This window comes from Wyeomyia smithii, chromosome 2 (genome assembly GCF_029784165.1).
Source record: "Wyeomyia smithii strain HCP4-BCI-WySm-NY-G18 chromosome 2, ASM2978416v1, whole genome shotgun sequence".
Taxonomy (NCBI): domain Eukaryota; kingdom Metazoa; phylum Arthropoda; class Insecta; order Diptera; family Culicidae; genus Wyeomyia; species Wyeomyia smithii.
This window is the reverse complement of record NC_073695.1, coordinates 130,240,795-130,258,314: the sequence shown is the minus strand read 5'-3', so window position 1 is coordinate 130,258,314 and position 17,520 is coordinate 130,240,795. Positions and strand designations below refer to the sequence as shown.

At 39.0% G+C, this 17,520-nt stretch overlaps 1 protein-coding gene and 1 long non-coding RNA gene across 2 annotated transcripts in view; one reads left to right on the top strand and one right to left on the bottom strand.

Moving 5' to 3' along the window:
- The window catches only part of LOC129723908 (translation initiation factor eIF-2B subunit gamma), a 184,763-nt gene extending 173,828 nt beyond the window's left edge, over positions 1-10,935 (top strand). The window contains exons 5-7 of the mRNA XM_055678404.1: positions 10,212-10,379; positions 10,450-10,676; positions 10,745-10,935. Coding sequence (XP_055534379.1) covers positions 10,212-10,379; positions 10,450-10,676; positions 10,745-10,901 — 552 coding nt within the window. The 3' untranslated portion in view covers positions 10,902-10,935. The remainder of the gene's footprint in view (positions 1-10,211; positions 10,380-10,449; positions 10,677-10,744) is intronic.
- Positions 10,462-17,171, bottom strand: LOC129723916 (uncharacterized). Its single transcript, XR_008727841.1, has 2 exons — positions 13,267-17,171; positions 10,462-11,168 (listed from the first exon to the last, which is right to left on the bottom strand). It is a non-coding gene; the product is annotated as an uncharacterized LOC129723916 (long non-coding RNA).
- Between the last annotated feature and the right edge of the window lie 349 nt (positions 17,172-17,520).

Genomic DNA, 17,520 nt, shown 5'->3' with positions numbered 1-17,520 from the left:
AATTGAGATTTTTCTCTATTGGACAGTGTAGCAGTTTTTCCCACTTCGGCGGGACATATACTCTTATAGTTACCTGAGAGACCTAAGGAATTCTCCGCAGTTTGGTTGGAAGCAGGGACAACAAGCGCTGAAGGTAACGATGATTGCTAGATGGAATAGTCAATGTTCTGACATGCTTTTTTTAGGCGTTTTATATAGATGGGACATTTCTGGCTCCACGATGAGTGAATAATGTCACTAAGATGATCTGTTCGTTGTTTATTCAGTTTGTCACAATTGACACACTTCTCGAAGTCTGAATCGCATTTATTGATTTCATGGCCACCCGCACATCTAGGACAGCATACAGCCTTATCACAAGAGGATGCCTGATTGCCATATTCAGAGCACTGGTAGCATCGCATAATGTTTACGTTCTCAACTACACGGCAGCGTTCCCATCCAATGCTCACATACTGGAGCTTCATAATGGCATCAAAAGAAAGAGCGTCTAACTCAAGTATAGCATTGAATCGCTCAGCGTTTCGGCTTTGTGGCTTGGTTAAGCTTACTAGCTGAAGCTTGAAAGCCGGAGGAAGGTTGTTTTGTGCTTTCATCATACAGGTGAAGTCATTCTCATTCAGCTTTTTCGTTAGGCCAATTAGTTTCACTCGTGGATGTAGAGGTTTCATAACTTCCACTACATATTTATCTGCCAGTAGACCAGTAGCCTCAGTGGCAAGTTTAGACGCGTTTTCTCTAGAGTCACATACAATAGACACTTCACCAGAGTCTCGGAAACGAACATCCTTAACGGTGAAAGTAGCTGGATTAAGTTTATCGTGAATGTCTGCCTTTGTGACCGCAGTTTGTTAAGTGTAGTTGGAACGTAGCACTACCGTTTTTTCAAATTTCTCGACATTTTCGTTCTGCTCATTGGTAACTTAGTTGCATTTAAGGAATTGTCAGTGATTAGTTCTACTTCATCGTTAGGGGTTGTCACAATTATTTTGCGTTTTCCAGAACGCGGAACTCCCTCTGTCTCAGGTTGACTTAGGCTAAATTCATCATGAGAGGGTTTTTCGGCAGAGGATTTTTTTTGTTGAGCGACATTCTCACGACATACATTACCCGCTATTAATTTGTACCCGTTCTTTGATGAGGAACTCAATCCGCACAGATAGAGTATCCGCAAACGTTTGCAATTGTGTTTTCATACCACTTTCTACATTAGTAATGAGTTCTTTGAACTGGCAGCTCAAGGTGTTGCCTTTTCAGACAACTCAGAATACGTATGCTGCATTTTGTTGAGATCAATTTGCGATTTTCGGCAATCAAAACACATGAACTTCAATCCTACATTATCTTTGAGCGCGCTGGATGCAGCTCTTCTTGTCAGTTCGGAACACCGGGTGTGCATAATCTTTTTGCAACCACCAAAGCAGTAAATAAGGTCGCACTCGGCGACAAGTTGCTGTGCGGCGCCCGAAAGCGGGCTATAGGCAATAGAATAATAGCCTCTGTCTGTTGTCTGCTGTGCCTCGTTTGCGAAAAATATTTTTGCAAAAATAATTCTGATTCGTTACAAATTAGGTTCAAGCTCCAATATCGTCGAAAACTACTTCACTCTCCGATAACATCAGTGGGATATCAACATAGTTACAATGAATATTACTCGACGTAAAAACGATTATTAGTTACACAAAAAACTAGATCAGACGCAGCGTTTCCACTAAGTTTTGAATAAATTCTGGCAAAACGAAAATAAAAAGTCTGGCAAAAATCTGGTAGGGTAGAGCGGGGCTAGTTGGTCATATTTGGTCAAAATGTTCTGTAACTTTTTGTAGGAAACATTATGGCAAAAATTCATTCCATGGAAATATTGTGTTAAGTCTATACTGCCTGTGATCGTATAATTGTAACATTCGACATTTTATGGATTTCGTGCTTTTTATTGGGAAATGCTTAGAATAGTATGTACTTTTTACATCTGGAAAAATATGCTTATGTTTGTGTGAAAAAAGTCGTAAAAAATACCAAGTTGTTTTGTCACATAGCGTAAATAACCGCATAATTGTCACACTACTTAACTTTTTCAACTTTTTTGTCGAAAAAGTTTCCATCCAAATCCACATCTGCATCCTTTGGAACTCGGAAGTTATTCTGGTCCGGTAACCAACCACCGGTGATCCGTTTCTGATGTTCAGCTCATGCTTGTTGAATACATGAAAAACTTCTTTTTCCATGTGATATATTCCAAAAGTAGCTTGAAAGTGACGGCATAAATGTATCATTGCAAAAATTTCAACCAATTTGACTTCAAAAGTAATATTCAATGTATACATAGTGTAAAGTAGTGCTTTCTTCATGATACTAAGTTTAGTTAAAGTGTCTATTTGCGAGAATATATTAGTAACAATGCATTTGAGGTCAAAATATAAAAGTGCGAATTGCTCGAACAACCAATTTTGCAAATGTTACAAATATGCGATTATGGGCAGTATAGCATCTAGAAAAAATATAAACTGTTCAGAATAGTTAATGATTTTGCGGATATTCTATGTTTTTTGAGTGGATGTCTAATTGGCCAACTAGCCCCTCAGCCGGGGTAAGTTGGTCAGTGTGTGGGGTAAATTGACCATTTATATTTCGGAAGGACAATTCAGTTTTCCTTCCTCACTGCATTTGCGGCAGCCTGTAGCGTCTCAGCGGAGGTCAAACCGCATCCGTTTTTTTTGTTTATACGTTTACTTTCCGAAATCCAAAACCATGAGAAAAGTAACTCATAATTGCATAAAAAAACGTGTTCCTCTTTCATACCAGACGAGAAATATATGTTGAAATCTCTCTAAAAGTTTGGTTGGGAACTAAATCAAAGACAATACGGGTTAAATTGAGAACCGGAGCCAAATTCTAGATTCGGTTCTGCAATCACAAGCACAAAACTATAGCTACATTAGTTTTTTTTTATGATGAAAGCTTACTTTCCCGAAATTTTCATCAGGTAGAAGGCATTTGTCGATGCATTATTGTACGTTATAGTTATTTTAGATCAATTACTCAGCATTTATAGTTTGCAATCAAATATTCATCAAAATGACGATGAAATGGAGATCCATTTTACTAAATAGTTTATAGTTTTAAATAAATGGTTTTACTAACAAGAGCACATGCTGTTTTTGCTTGGATTAAGTTTGTATCACGAAATGCGCTGTTCCTGACATTGCATTTATGTACTTGGTTACCCGAATTCATTTATGATGTACATATGACCAACCAGCCCCGCTAGTATGTGACCAACTAGCCCCTCATGTATAAATGTGAAAATTACTTGAAATATATGAAAATAAAATTTTGGCGGAAGTTTGCTTTACACAACTTAAAACTAACCAAAATGACTTTCATAATACGTTGAGCTATGTTTATTTCAATTTGGCTAGCTTTGTTTAGACAAAAAGTTTAAACTTGAAAACCGAGTAGAATTGATGGCCAATTTGACACCAACCTGTATTTTTTATGCGTCTTAATCAAAACGGTACTTCATTTTGTCATTTAGTTTCTCTGGTTATCCGCTACATATCACCCATATAACACGATTTTTTTTGATACGTAGATTCGAAGATATTCTCATTGACCAATTTACCCCGTAACCAACTAGCCCCGCTCTACCCTACTCTGTTCTGGATAAAATTCCTGGCAGAATTGAAAGTGATGACCTTTTTTTTACACTCGCCGGGCGTAGGTACACGCTTAAAACTGGATCTCGAGCTCGGCAAAAAAAAAACATCCGAGTTCACTCGGCAACTTTGGATTCAACCGATATTTCAGCAAAAAAAATGCTGGTTGCCGAGAGTCGTCAGATCATTTTGCCGAGACTTAGCTTGACGATACTCGTCTCTATTTTTTGCCGAATTTATCGGTGCTTATTATGGGAGTCACTTCACGGTGAAATCAGAGTGAAGTGAATGAAGTCCTATTACGGGACTCACGTAAGTGAGAAAGACGTCGCAAGGTGTCATCTGCCGTGAAATCTGGGTTATTATGAGTGTCATATGAGTGAAGTGGAAACGAAAAAAGCGACGTTTCGCGTGGAATTATTTCACGACCAGTTTGAACGGTGAAATGATTTCACGAAAATAGGAAAGTTTAAAAATCGATTGATTTGTGATCTAGCGGTAATATATATATGGGATTTATTTTCCAGTAACAAGGCGAATCTTTTTTTTTTCTTGAAAAAAATCGGCTCTCTGAAACTTACAAATTTTCGAGCTGCGGCCAATGGTAACGTAAGGGAAAAATTGACCTTCGAATTTCGTTTAGCGGTAGGGCTCAAAAGTTTCCTCTTGTAGAAAAATGTCCTCATACAAAATTTCAGCTCAATCGACTTCCCGGGACTTAGAAATTTTTGAGCTGGAAAACTCCCAGATTTCACTTGTTCTATTCTCAATTTCACTTCACTGGCAATCTCACTTCACGGAGGTGATTTTTGTCACCTCACTTGAGGTGGAATCGGGAATAGGTCTAAAAAAGTGTAATGAGCGTGAGAGTGAAATATGTTTCACCGTGAAGTGACTCCCGTAATAAGCACCATCGTTAAACACTGTTGATGCCGAGGTCAGCAAAAACGTTACTGGTATCTCGGCATAAATTTTACTTGTTGCCGTGTTTCGGCAATACAGGTGTTATTCTCATGAACGAGTTGCCGCCATTTTTCTTAGTGCAAATTTATGCGTGTTACGTGGGAGCAAACAGGAAGCAGATACAAGTTTGACTGAAATTTTGCAAATTACAAGTGTTTACAATCCGGTAGCCGAAAAAAATGTAGTTCAGATTGGTGGGAAGTGGCTGGAACTCAAAAAGTGTAGTTTCAAATCGTGTGAATACAATATCGTATTTGTTTTAAGGATAGGCATTAGACGTAGTTTTAGACTAGATGTTTTGCTCAATGCCCTACTGGCGAGCAAGATGAAGATAAGTATTTAAGATTTAGTAGGAATTTATTTCTTTACTTACTAAAACTCATCGAGCTTATAATTTATCTTTTGAAAGAAAACTACCGAATTCACAGCGAAACTATTCTCTGCGATTGGATTTCACTGGAAAAAACGGCTCTTTACTGTGCCGAACATTTAGCTTATATAACCAAAAGGTCGTTAGACTGGTTTGCTGCTTATCGGCTGGATTTGCGAGAGCACAGTCAACTGTGTACCGCGATTCTCGGCATAAAATGACATCTGTCAAATATAGGTTTTCCGAGATTCTCGGCAAAAGAGATTCAGCCGATATGGTTGCCGAGCACTCGGCTGTCCAAATCTCGGCACAAACAATGCCGAAATTTTTTAAGTGTGTAAGTAAAGGCATACCACGGCCCATCTCGCAGTAATGACCTTTTTGCGAGAGGACGCGGATTAAATCAGGCAAATATCTGGTTTATTTTCAAATATCTGGCAGATTCTGAGGTTTATCTGTTTGTCTGGCTCGCAAACAGAAATTTGGCAAAATCCAGATTTATCTGGCATACTGGCAACGTTGATCAGACGCATCACGAGCAGTGTTGTCGAGATATGATACGTAAAAGGAAAAAGTCTTCGTGTCATATGCAGTCGATTGCAGAAATGTTTAGACATTTTTTCTTCCTACTTACAAAAGTGGAAAATCTCTCCCAATACTTCTAAAACTCAAATGATAATTTTCCCCCATTAGACTAGGGCTTCTTTCATCAAACCAAACAATAATCACGTTATCAAGATGAATGGGGTTATTTTAAGTTGGTCTGACAAGGTTAAGAACTTGAGGCTAATTTACGATAAAAAACTTATTTTCAAAGAGCACATTGAAAGTATACAAGCAAAGTGCATCAAATATACGGATGTTTATATTCTCTCGTCAATCGAAATTCAAAACTTTGTTTAAAGAATAAATCAGTTAGCAATTAAGTTAGTTGCTGCAAGTTTACTTCCCCTTTTTTGACAAGTAGGTTTATATCCCTACGAATGATAAGTTTGAATTGCGAAAGCAACCAAATCCTACACACAACGCAAACGGGGAACATTTTATTACTTTAGGGCAATTTTTTATTACTTATTGTGTCTTATGACTGCGCATTATACACAAAGAGTAACAAACAAAAAGTAATAAAAATTATGACGGCCACACGCTTGTATGTGTTTCTGGAGGAGAACATACAGCCAATGAGTTTCCATGAACCAATGAGTATGTGTTTTAGATATCTTGCAGGAAAGCGAATGTTTTTGTTTTGTGATGTCATTTTAAGACGCATTTCATGTCTTTGAAATCATCAACGTTTGCATACTCTATGACGGGAAAAATGCTGTTTGGCAGCTCTTGTCATATTTTTTCTCTACTCCGTATGCGAACTAATACACGCACACCGGATGAATTGGAGATTGAAGAAACTTGTAACATGTGCAACATATGCGACGGTGTGTGATTTTTTTCTGATGAGATGGAAAGGGAGCAGTTTTCGACAGAAAAAATCTTGCATGTGGTTGAAACGACCATTATTAGATAGTCGTACTCCCGTAACACGTGCTAAATATATGGCAGTATGTGTTGTTACTTGACTTGGGAAGAATTTTATTGCCTTTGAAGTAATAGGTTTGTTACCCAAAAGGCAATTTTTCGCTATTGCTTCTAAAGTAATAAGGAAAAGTTTTGCGTGTACTAATTAAAATTACAAATTACTAACAGTGTTGAGGAGTCACCGTTTGTGATTGGACCCACATACTCATTATTTACTAATATTTATCATAAATACTCAAGCTACTAACAAATCCCCTCCTTTAAAAAAAAACGTCGATTGTTTGATAGGAAATTTAAGAGTTTTTCCTATGAGGTTTGTCAATGAGTTACTTCACTTGAATAAACAAACAAGTATAGAAAAATAAGTTGTGCAAGATTTGATTTTGGAATTGAAAGTTTGTTCGGATTTTTTCCCTCATACGTTATACGGATCTGAGGGCGGCATTTGACAAGGTGGACCATTCTATATTGCTAGCTAAACTGAGCAAAATCGGATGTTCTTCTGACTTTGTTGAATGGCTCCGGTCGTATCTATGTAAGAGAAAGTTGGCTGTAAAAATAGATCGATCGTCTTCACTCTGGTTCACTAATAGTTCGGGTGTGCCCCAAGGTAGTAATTTGGGTCCTCTTCTGTTTTCGATATTCATAAACGACGCAATTGCATACCTTGGAGATGGTTGTTGTCTTGTTTATGCGGACGATTTGAAGCTGTACATCACTGTCGACAGCATTGAAGATTGCCACAGGCTTTAAGCTTTGCTCGATGAATTTTTCCAAATGATGCACAGCCAACGGGATGAAAATTAGTATATCCAAGTGTTGTGTTATTAGTTTTCATCGCAAGAAAAATTTTGTGTCAGGATGCAAAAAGTTCGGGACCTTGGCGTTACTTTAGACACTGCCCTTACGTTTAAGAACCACGATAAGGACATCATCGACAAACGTGGAGAGTGAAAGAAGCCCGCAGTGTGTAGACGCTTTGTTTATCGCTTCTTCAATAATCGCGTATAATTGTGGTGCATAGTGCGCAAAATTGTGAAATTCGAGTGATAGTTGTGGTTGAGAGTATGCCTTGTTGATTACAGTATGTTTGAAGTGAATTACGAGTGAGAGGAATTCAGGAATTAGAATTTTACTACAGTTTTCTTGTATAGTTTATCGCTCTGCAAATGGCTGTCTTAATAGCGCAGTGTTGTGTTGGTGACATTTCTTAAACGCGTTCGTGTTCATGCGAAGAAAGTATTGTGCCTAAAGTTCATCGCAGTGAAACCTCTTCTCCAATGCGACGCTGTAAACATGCTTGTCGCCGATGGCAAATTCTGCTGAGAGGCAGGAGCCGAGAGAGCAGCAACTGTAATCATGGAAACGGTTTGTTTGTGCTCGAATGCGAGCGCGGCGTGCTTGACTCACTGAATGCTGCTTCGGTGCCTAAGATAAGTGCATACATTTACAGACATGTTCATTTAAACTGCTGGTGGCTTGCACCGACATGAATCAAATACTTATTTTCTAGTATCCGCGTGTATTTTATCCCACGATTTCTTGGCCTGACTGTGTGCTGAGGCTAGACGGCGCAAAGTGCAGCGTTTTTTATATATTTTCTCATTGTGGACATTTCTTACCTGAGAAAAGACGCGTACCGCACAAATTGTTTGTCTGTTTCGCGATATTCTTGAATTGTTAGAATGTTTTGAAATTTTGAACTTTAAATTTGTCCGATTACTTTGTTTCGATATTCATTGTTTTTTCTTTGCTGTTAATGACTTCTCTGGTTTTTGAATGGTTATTTTTAGCTCCAAGCTGAATTTTTGCTATATATTCATAGACACAACACAATTAATTTAGGACGTTTTGGTTTAGGTGTGTGTGTCTCTTTTTTTTTCTAAATTTATCTTTTTAATTTTTATTAGGTACTTTAAGCGGTAACGATTGATATTAATGGCAAATATTCATATAGTTTTACTTACATATGAGCAGGCTGGATGCGACAATAACCGCGTTTGAAAATAATTTAATTTTCACAACTCGCATTCGAATATAAGTTACATGTCAAATGTGATGAACATAACAACTGGATACCGTATAGTGGCCGCTTCAAACAACGTTATCGCGGTATATATTAAATGTTCACATTATTGTTTTCATTATTAAATATATCCACTTTATTGATTCTAAAATAACAAAAAAAAAAGAAAGATAGGTTTTGTTTTTAGTACAGTGATTAATCGTTTAACCCTCTAGTGCCGAAGTTAATTTCTAAACGGGCTTCGGTAAAATCACTATGAATCATTATAAACACTTTTAAAGTACATATTGAAGCCTTTCAAAACTTCGACTGAAGCCCGCCAAATGGCGGTATTGGGCACTAGAGAGTTAAGTTCGATTTGCTGTGACTGCTGATCTGGAGATTCGTATCGCGTAGCTTACTCTCACAGGACATAAAATCGGTGTCTGCGAATCAGCTCGTTGATTCGTGCTTAGCTTTTGTATCTGACGAATCATTATTTGGTTTAAAAAATTATTCTTCGCGCGCGGGATTCGAAAATATCTGATCGTATCGCCTACCACGGCGAATCCTGATCTTTCCTATCCCATCATACTAACACAAATACTCTTCCTGTGACATCCGTAGAGATGCAGAGGTGACCTCGGTCTCATAACAACGTTAGTCGAACTAACAATCCTCTTCTTTTTTTCCCAACGACTGTAAGGACGTGGCCGGCGCCGTTATTGATCTTATGAAAGTGAGAGTTACTGAATTGTTGTACATTGAAGATGGTATAACATCTCAAAAACTAGTTCAGGTCAGTCACGGAGGTGCAACTACGATATGTACGGTCGACAATGCTCAATGCTCATGCTCATGCTCATAAGGACATCATCGACAGAGCCCACCGTCTACTTGGCTTCGTAAGTAAAGTTTCTAAGGACTTTAATGATCCGCACACACAGAAATCCTTATACGTCAGCCTCGTGCGTCCTATACTAGAAACTGCTTCGGTAATTTGGAACCCTTACAACAATTCTCCTGATGCTCGGATTGAATCTGTCCAAAAAAGGTTCATAAAATTTGCTCTACGCAACCTACCATGGAACGATCCGCAAAACCTGCCACCATACGAGAACCGTTGTAAGCTGATTGGCTTAGAAACTCTGCAGCAAAGAAGAAAACGTGCTAAGGCATTTTTCATTGCTAAGCTTTTAACCGGAGACACTGATGTGCCAAATCTTCTCGCACAAATATGCCTAAACATTCCAGAATACTCCCTTCGCACCGCAGAGCCGTATTTCTACGATTAATTCGACAAGACTACACCACAAACCGATTCGATCGATGATGGATGTTTTCAACAATGTGTCACATTTTTTTTATTTTAATTTGACTTTCAACGAGTTTAAAACTAGAATATCGCAATCTATGTTTAGATAACTGTTTTTACAATTATATTTATATTCGTTAAGACAATATGTCGGATGGAATAAAGACAAATAATAATAATAATAATAACAATAAGAAATCACATATCAGTCTCTTCCTTATTTTTCATTGTAATTTTCACGAAAAAGGCAATTCTTCAATGAAGAAGTTATGACTGAGGTTTATTTCGATACATTATGTTGAAAAAATAAGAATAACCCTCCCCAAACAGGTGAAATATTTATTGATTACTAAACAATTTATTTCCCAGCTCATATCAAATTCGGAAATTGACAAAAAAATGTCTGATTCATCAATTTTCAACCAAGAGCCACCGTTCGGAAATAATTTACTTGGATGCTACGCAGTAACTGCTCCGAAAAATACTTTTGGTGTGCGGGTGAATACACTTTCTGCATTTTATTTGGCTAATCGGCAGGTAAACATCGTTGGTTTAAAAAAAGGATTATATTATAAACCTCTATTGTATGATGCACTTTTATTTGCAGATATATAATGTATTTTCCTCAATTGTGGACTCCCCGGTTACGACCTTGATTGCACCAAATTGTGACATCAACTCGAATCAAGTATCAAAAACGGCAGTTGGCGAACAAACAGTAATACATGAGAAAACTTCAATAACATCCAGCACAATAGGAGCGAACTGTGTAATCAAGCCCAAGGTGCTAATCCTCACCAGTATTTTGATGGATAATGTCATCGTTGAAGAAAGGTATAATTTTGTATTTCTAGAATCGAATTTAAATATAAGTAATAATAATAAAAATATTGTTGTTACAGTGTGGTGATTGAAAATTGCATCCTAAGCGACAATTCAATAATTAAATCTGGCTCGATTTTGCGAAACTGTTTGATTGGTGCCAACTATATAGTGTCCCAAAATTCACAGAAGGATTTCGTTCACTTGTCAAATTCAAAAGATTTTATGGAAATTTAAAGAAAACATTATATTGAGTTCATTTGATATGTTATTTATAGTTCAGTTATTCAAAGCAGAAAGAAATCATAAAGAATCGGTAGGCTATGGCTACAACACATAAAAAAATGCGAACAGATACAAATTTGATTTGTATTTTTTGTTCATCAAACTGACTTTGCTGATAGATATCGATCTTCGATCTGTTATGGTCGATTCAGTCCCATCTTTTGGGTCTCGAACTATCTCAGCTAGTGCGCTAAATTTTGTGATGGCGGTGATCTCGACCTAAAACGAGATATGAAATAATAATAAATTTTATTCACAATAAAAATGACGTTGTGCTCATAGACAAATCGATAAATAAGTAATTTAAAAATATAATAAATCCGCGTGAAAAAAAAACCGCGTAAATTCCGATATCTCTGTAAAAACACGTGACATCCGCGTATAAAAACACGTGAATACTAAAATGCGCGTGAAAATACAACATTAAAAAGGAACTTTTGTGTATGTATATGTATAAGATATTTTATAAAAGGGTTGTAGCACGTTACTTCAGCCACACTGAATAAATTTCAAATGCTTCCCGATCAGAAAGAAAAAACAAAAATGTAACAGAAGCTGTTAGTTTGTTACGGTAAAAACCTAACAGGCTGTGTTTTCAGTTTGATCCCGTTAGGTGTTAAAATAACAGAAATTATAACAGAAATGTTTCTACTAGTATCAAACACATATCAAAATTAGTTACTAATGTATCAGCTTTCTAACAAAAGAAGGTAGTATATAGAACAGTATAATAACAAACATTGTTAGAAACAACAGGTTTTGATAAAAACGAAAAATTAGTTAGACTTATTTTAGTACTATTTCATTTCAGGTTTGTTATTATAACTCGCTCAGATTCAATTTTGTTATTAAAATTATATGGAAAAATACTAAATTGTATCAAAAAATGTTATTTGTATCTCGCGTTGATAGAATTTTGTAATTTTTTAGTTATGCTCTTCTGATCGGGTTACAATTGTGTTTTTTTTTCTCCACCTAAGCAGTGATATATCCACATGTAATATTTTCCAATATCATAAACTTACAATCTGATTAAGGGGTAATATCAGAGCTGGTAGTAACTGAGTGACCTAAAAATAGGAACTTTAGAGACCAAATGACTGAAAAAAGAGACCAAAAAGGAACCGAAAAGAGACCAAAAAGTGACCATGAAGAAAATTTATAAGGATGAAATTCTGACTAAGACGCCAAAAAATCTATTGATTTGTGAATTAAATAATAAATTGTGAATTTTAGGATATAAAATGATTGCATTAAAAAGGCAATACAAACGTATAACAGGATGACCACTCAAAACCAAGTTTTTATTTCTCGCTTTTTCCTGATTTTCCCAACAATATTTCTTAAATTTTCCCGTTGTTTTATTTTTGAAAATAAGGAAAAGAGAGTGCTATAAAACTAGGGTAATCGCTCCTATATTCATCTCAGTACCTATATTCATCTCATCACGCCTATTTGATCAATGTATCGTCAAATTTTAACATATTTTCAACGTAAAACTTTAAATCACTAGACAAAATCGAGAAGCAAATAGATTTACTTTCAAAATTTGTAGAAATTTGATGGTAAATTGGACAAATGAGGGAAATAAGATAAATATAGGTGCACCTAGCTTGAGTTGAGATGAATAACGGAGCGATTACTCTATGAAAACTATATTTAGTTATTCGTCGACTCCGACAAGTTTCTAAATAAAGTCCAGCACAATTTTCGCTCTTTTTATCTGCAAATCGTTCGCAAACTTCGCCTTATGGCGCTTTCTTGTTTCTTTCACATTTTTGATGTTGTTAACTTGCCGTTGAGCTTCCAATGCTTCAATTTCAAGTTTCAAAGTAGGCAATGTATGTGATTTTTTCGAGAATGCAAATAATGAACACGGGCTGAGGATGTGTTTTAGACTTAGAAAAAATTTCTGTCGTCCAAACGGGACACGAACCCGCAATCTCCGATGTCGCATTTCGTTTAGCGGTAGAACTCCTTGCTGAATTCGACCTCAATCAGATTTTGGGAAGAAGACACCGAACAGTGGTCCAAGTTTTACCTACTTGTTTAACCGATGAAAAAATAATGTCTTAGAAATGCATAAACCGTCGAGATCTTTTGTTATCTCGAAAAAAAAAAGTTTTTTCGAAAAACTTCGATGTCTTGAACATACATATTTCTCGAGCTGTGGCCAATAGAATGTATTAGCAATTTTTTCAAGGTCCTAAAATTAAGTTAAACCGACACTTCAAATAAATGATTAACAAAAAATATCGATCCGAGTAAAACACGAAGTCGCTCGAAGTCATCCGCGAAACCCAGAAACTGAACAGACCTTGTGAAAATTGTGCCCCTCGTGTCGATGCCCGCCCTCCGGATCACACCCTCAAGGGCGATGTTAAACAGCAAACAGGAAAGTCCATAACCTTGTCTCAACCCTCTGCGCGATTCAAAGGGACTCGAGAGTATCCCCTAAACACGCACGTAGCACATCACTTGCGCCATGGTGTCTCTGATCAATCGAGTCAGTTTATCCGGAAATCCGTTGTCGTGCATAATCTGCCATAGCTGTTCTCGATCGACCATAGATCATAGACCGCCGTGAAGTCAATGAAGATGTGATGTGTGGGCACGTTGTACTCGCAACATTTCTGTAAGATCTGTCGGATTGCGAAGATCTGGTCCGTGGTGGCACGAGCTCCCATGAAACCCGCTTGGTACTGACCCACGAACCTCCTGGTTAAAGGTGATAGACGACGGAACAGGATCTGTGAGAGTATTTTGTAGGCGGCATTGATAAGCGAGATACCGCGGTAGTTGCGGCACTCCAGCTTGTCGCCCTTCTTGTAGATGGGACAGATGACTCCCTCCATCCACTCGTCTGGCAGTTTTTCCTCCTCCCAAATCCTGGAAATGACCCAGTGCAGCGCTCTAGCCAGCGCTCTCTTCCATGTTTCAAGAGCTCGCTCGGCAGTCCGTCTTTGCCTGCGGCTTTATTGTTCTTCAGCTTCCCGATCTCACAAAGAACCTCGTGAATATCGGGGGCTGTTACTCGGTCATCCGCTGCTGGTGCTCCTAGGTCAGTTCCTGCTCCGCTTCTGATTACTGTTTCGCCATTCAGGTGTCCATCGAAGTACTCCTTCCACCTGTCGACCACCTCGCTGGCATCCGTGAGAAGGTCCGCGTCGTTGCACATGTCGGCTTGCGGCACATAGCCTCTGCAGGACTGGTTTACCTTCTCATAGAATTTCCGCGTTTCACTGGCACGGTATAGCTGCTCCAGCTCCTCATGCTCACGATCCTCTTGCTGGCGCTTCTTTCGTCTGAGAATCGTGGTCATGTCGTTCCGTGCCCGTTTGTAATTTGCCTTGTTCTCTCTCGTTGACCTGCCCAGGTATATCGCCCAGGTCCGGTTCTTCTCAATCACCGTTGCCTCGCACTCCCCGTCATACCAGTCGTTTCTGCCACTCGGTGCTTCCACTCCTAGTATCGCCGTTGCGGTCTCCACGATAGCTGTGTGAATGCTGCACCAGCCGTCTTCGAGAGGCAATGCGCCCAGTCCCTCGCCGTAGCACCGCTTCAAGCTGTTGCGTGTATTCCTCCGCAGCCTGGGAGTTCCGGAGCTGCTTAATGTTGAGCCGCGGGGTTCGGCGATGTCGTGCGTGGTATACTGTCGACAGTTTTGAGCGCAATGATACCGCAACTAGGTAGTGGTCCGAACCAATATCCACACCGCAATAGGTACGTACGTTTGTAATGTCTGAGAAGAACCGGCCGTCGATGAGAACATGATCAATTTGATTTGCTATACGTTGGTCAGGTGATCTCTAGGTGGTTTTGTGGATGTCCTTACGGGGAAAGAAGGTGCTTCGGACTGCCAGTCCTCGGGAAGCTGCGAAGATGACGCATCTCTGGCCGTTGTCGTTCGTCACGGTGTGCAGGCTATGCGGGCCGATCACCGGCTTGTACATTTCTTCCCTACCGATCTGCGCGTTCATGTCCCCGATGACGATCTTAATGTCTCTACGCGAGCAGCTATCGTAGAGTTTCTCCAGCTGTGCGTAGAACTCTTCTTTCTCTGCATCGGGTCTTCCTTCGTGGGGGCAGTGCACATTGAGGATAGTGTGGTTGTAGAACCGGCATTTTATTCTCAACAAACACAACTTGTCGCTGATCGCCTGCCACTTGATCACACGACTCTGCATCCTGCCCAGCAGTATAAAGCCGGTACCCAGCTCATTGGTTGTGCCGCCGCTCTGGTAGTACTGTGCCCTGCGGCCACAAATCCTCCGTACCTTCTCTCCTTTCCGGCAAAGCTCCTGGAGCGCAACGATGTCGAAGTGGCGAGGTTCTAGCTGATCCAGCAGAATCTGGTCGCCACCCGGGGCGTTCAGCGATCTACAGTTCCATGTACAGAGCTTCCAATCGTCGTCCTTATTTCGTCGCCTAGGTCGTTGCCAATTGTTCCGGTCCGTATTCAGTTTTTGATTGTTTGTAGTATTTTAATGTTTCGGCATGCTGCCTTACTAGGGCTGCGGATGCCTAGTCTCGCGACGGGGCTGCCGCTTGGGTTTAGCTGGCGAGACGCCGCATTTCCTAATTCAGCCGTCCACTCCGGATCAGACGCTGTTTGAGCCGCCCCTAACATGGGGAACAGACGCTCGGACAAGCTGCCCTCCTAGGAGAGCAGCTCCCCCTTCCCTGTCAGCATACGACCAAGTTCCCACCGGTTCACCGGTCTTCCCTTGGTTGCTCGTATCCCAGTCGGTACCACGTGGAGGTAGGGATAGGAGTTGCTGGGCATTATGCTCTGGACCACACTGGGGTCTATTTTATGCCAACTAGTACGGGTGTACTGCTGGTACGCACTGTCCAGCCGTTTACCAACCCTAGTTTACAAAGCCTCAAAATTTAAAAAAAAAACGAGCATCACCAATACGATACGATATAGATTGTGGAACAGTACCACCGTCCCCCGTAGTTTAATTGTTCAAAACACCATGCCGGAGACAGGGAGATTGCGGGTTCAAGTCCCGTCGGGATGCGGTATATTTTTCCAAATCTATACCATATTTCCAGTTCACTTATTTTTCGCTTTCCCTTGTCATGTAATTAAAATAAACCCACTAATAACTTTCCCTTTCCTAATTAACGATTCCATAAATTAAATAATAAATCCTGAAAATAAACAATTTTCCATTTCCTAAGTTTATGAGTCTATAACTCAAAACTTTATAACCGTCCCAAACACTTATCCAAATATTCAGTTTCATTACGTAAACATCTTCCCATAGTCAGATTTCCCTGATACCAAACCAACATTCCAACGAATCCATTCCCACAATCGAAATCGATTGTTCTTAGTATCAATTTCCATAGACGCAATCCTCATCACTTTAAGCCACGGCAATAAACCCAAGTGCACTTCGCATGCACTGTCCAAAATCCATAATTTCCCACAGAAGTGTTTATTGCCTACGCATGCACTAATTATATTTCGAACCGTAACCAATATCCACTAACCGTCATGATCATTCTTTTAGATTCCGCTTTGATCAATTTCGTTCGTCACCGATCCACTTGTACGATCGATGACGCTACCTACCTCGGTCGCGCGGGCATGTTTATATGGAGCGACACGCGACCGATGTTTGTTTTGTTTTGGTATGCGTAGTCCGACTGGCTGCGCATAGCCGGTTCCAATAAGTATGCGTTTAGACTCCTCCCATCAGTGTAACTAGATTAAGAATTTTTGTACTCCGAATCAAAAGCTAAAGAATAAAATAAACAGAGATGTTTCGACCAGGGAAGGAAAAGGTCATAACTCTTTTAATCCTTTAATCTTAGATGGCGACCGGACTTAGCGAACCGGGATAAAAAATTTAGAAGTTAAAATTGTGATGGGCGCGAAACATAGAACTCAATGAATAATAGTGAGAAATCACCGATGGTTGTGAAATAACTGCTTACAAAACTGGACTTAGCGAACCGAAATAAAAATTTTAGAAGTTAAAATAGTGATGGGCGCGAGATATTGGATTCGATGAATAATAGTGAAGAATTTTAGCGAAACAATCGAAAAAACTTCAGTGAAACATAGCGAAACAATTGAAGAAATTCAGTAAAACGTAGTGAAACAATCGAAGAATTTCAGTGAAACATAGTGAAACAATTGAAGAAATTCAGTAAAACGTAGCGAAACAATCGAAGAATTTCAGTGAAACACATACGTACGTTAAAAAAAAAACTATAGTGAAATGTTAAATTTTTTTTTTTTAACAAAAATAAATCATAATAAAACCAACATGGGTAAAACCTATTCTAAAGTGGAAACATCCCACAACGGGGACCCACAAGTAAAAATAATTAATAATCAAGAGTTACACAGCGAAGCGCTGCAATCTCACGAAGTTTTAATATGGTCAGTCTTACTGATTAATATAATACAACTAATAATAACTGCATACGAACTCTTAAACAAACGAATAAATAGACGTGCAGTTAAGATAGCCAAAAGCTTAAATGACATAAATGCCTAAAGAAAATATTAAAACTTAATGAAAAAAAAAACAATTTGAGTGAAAATTAC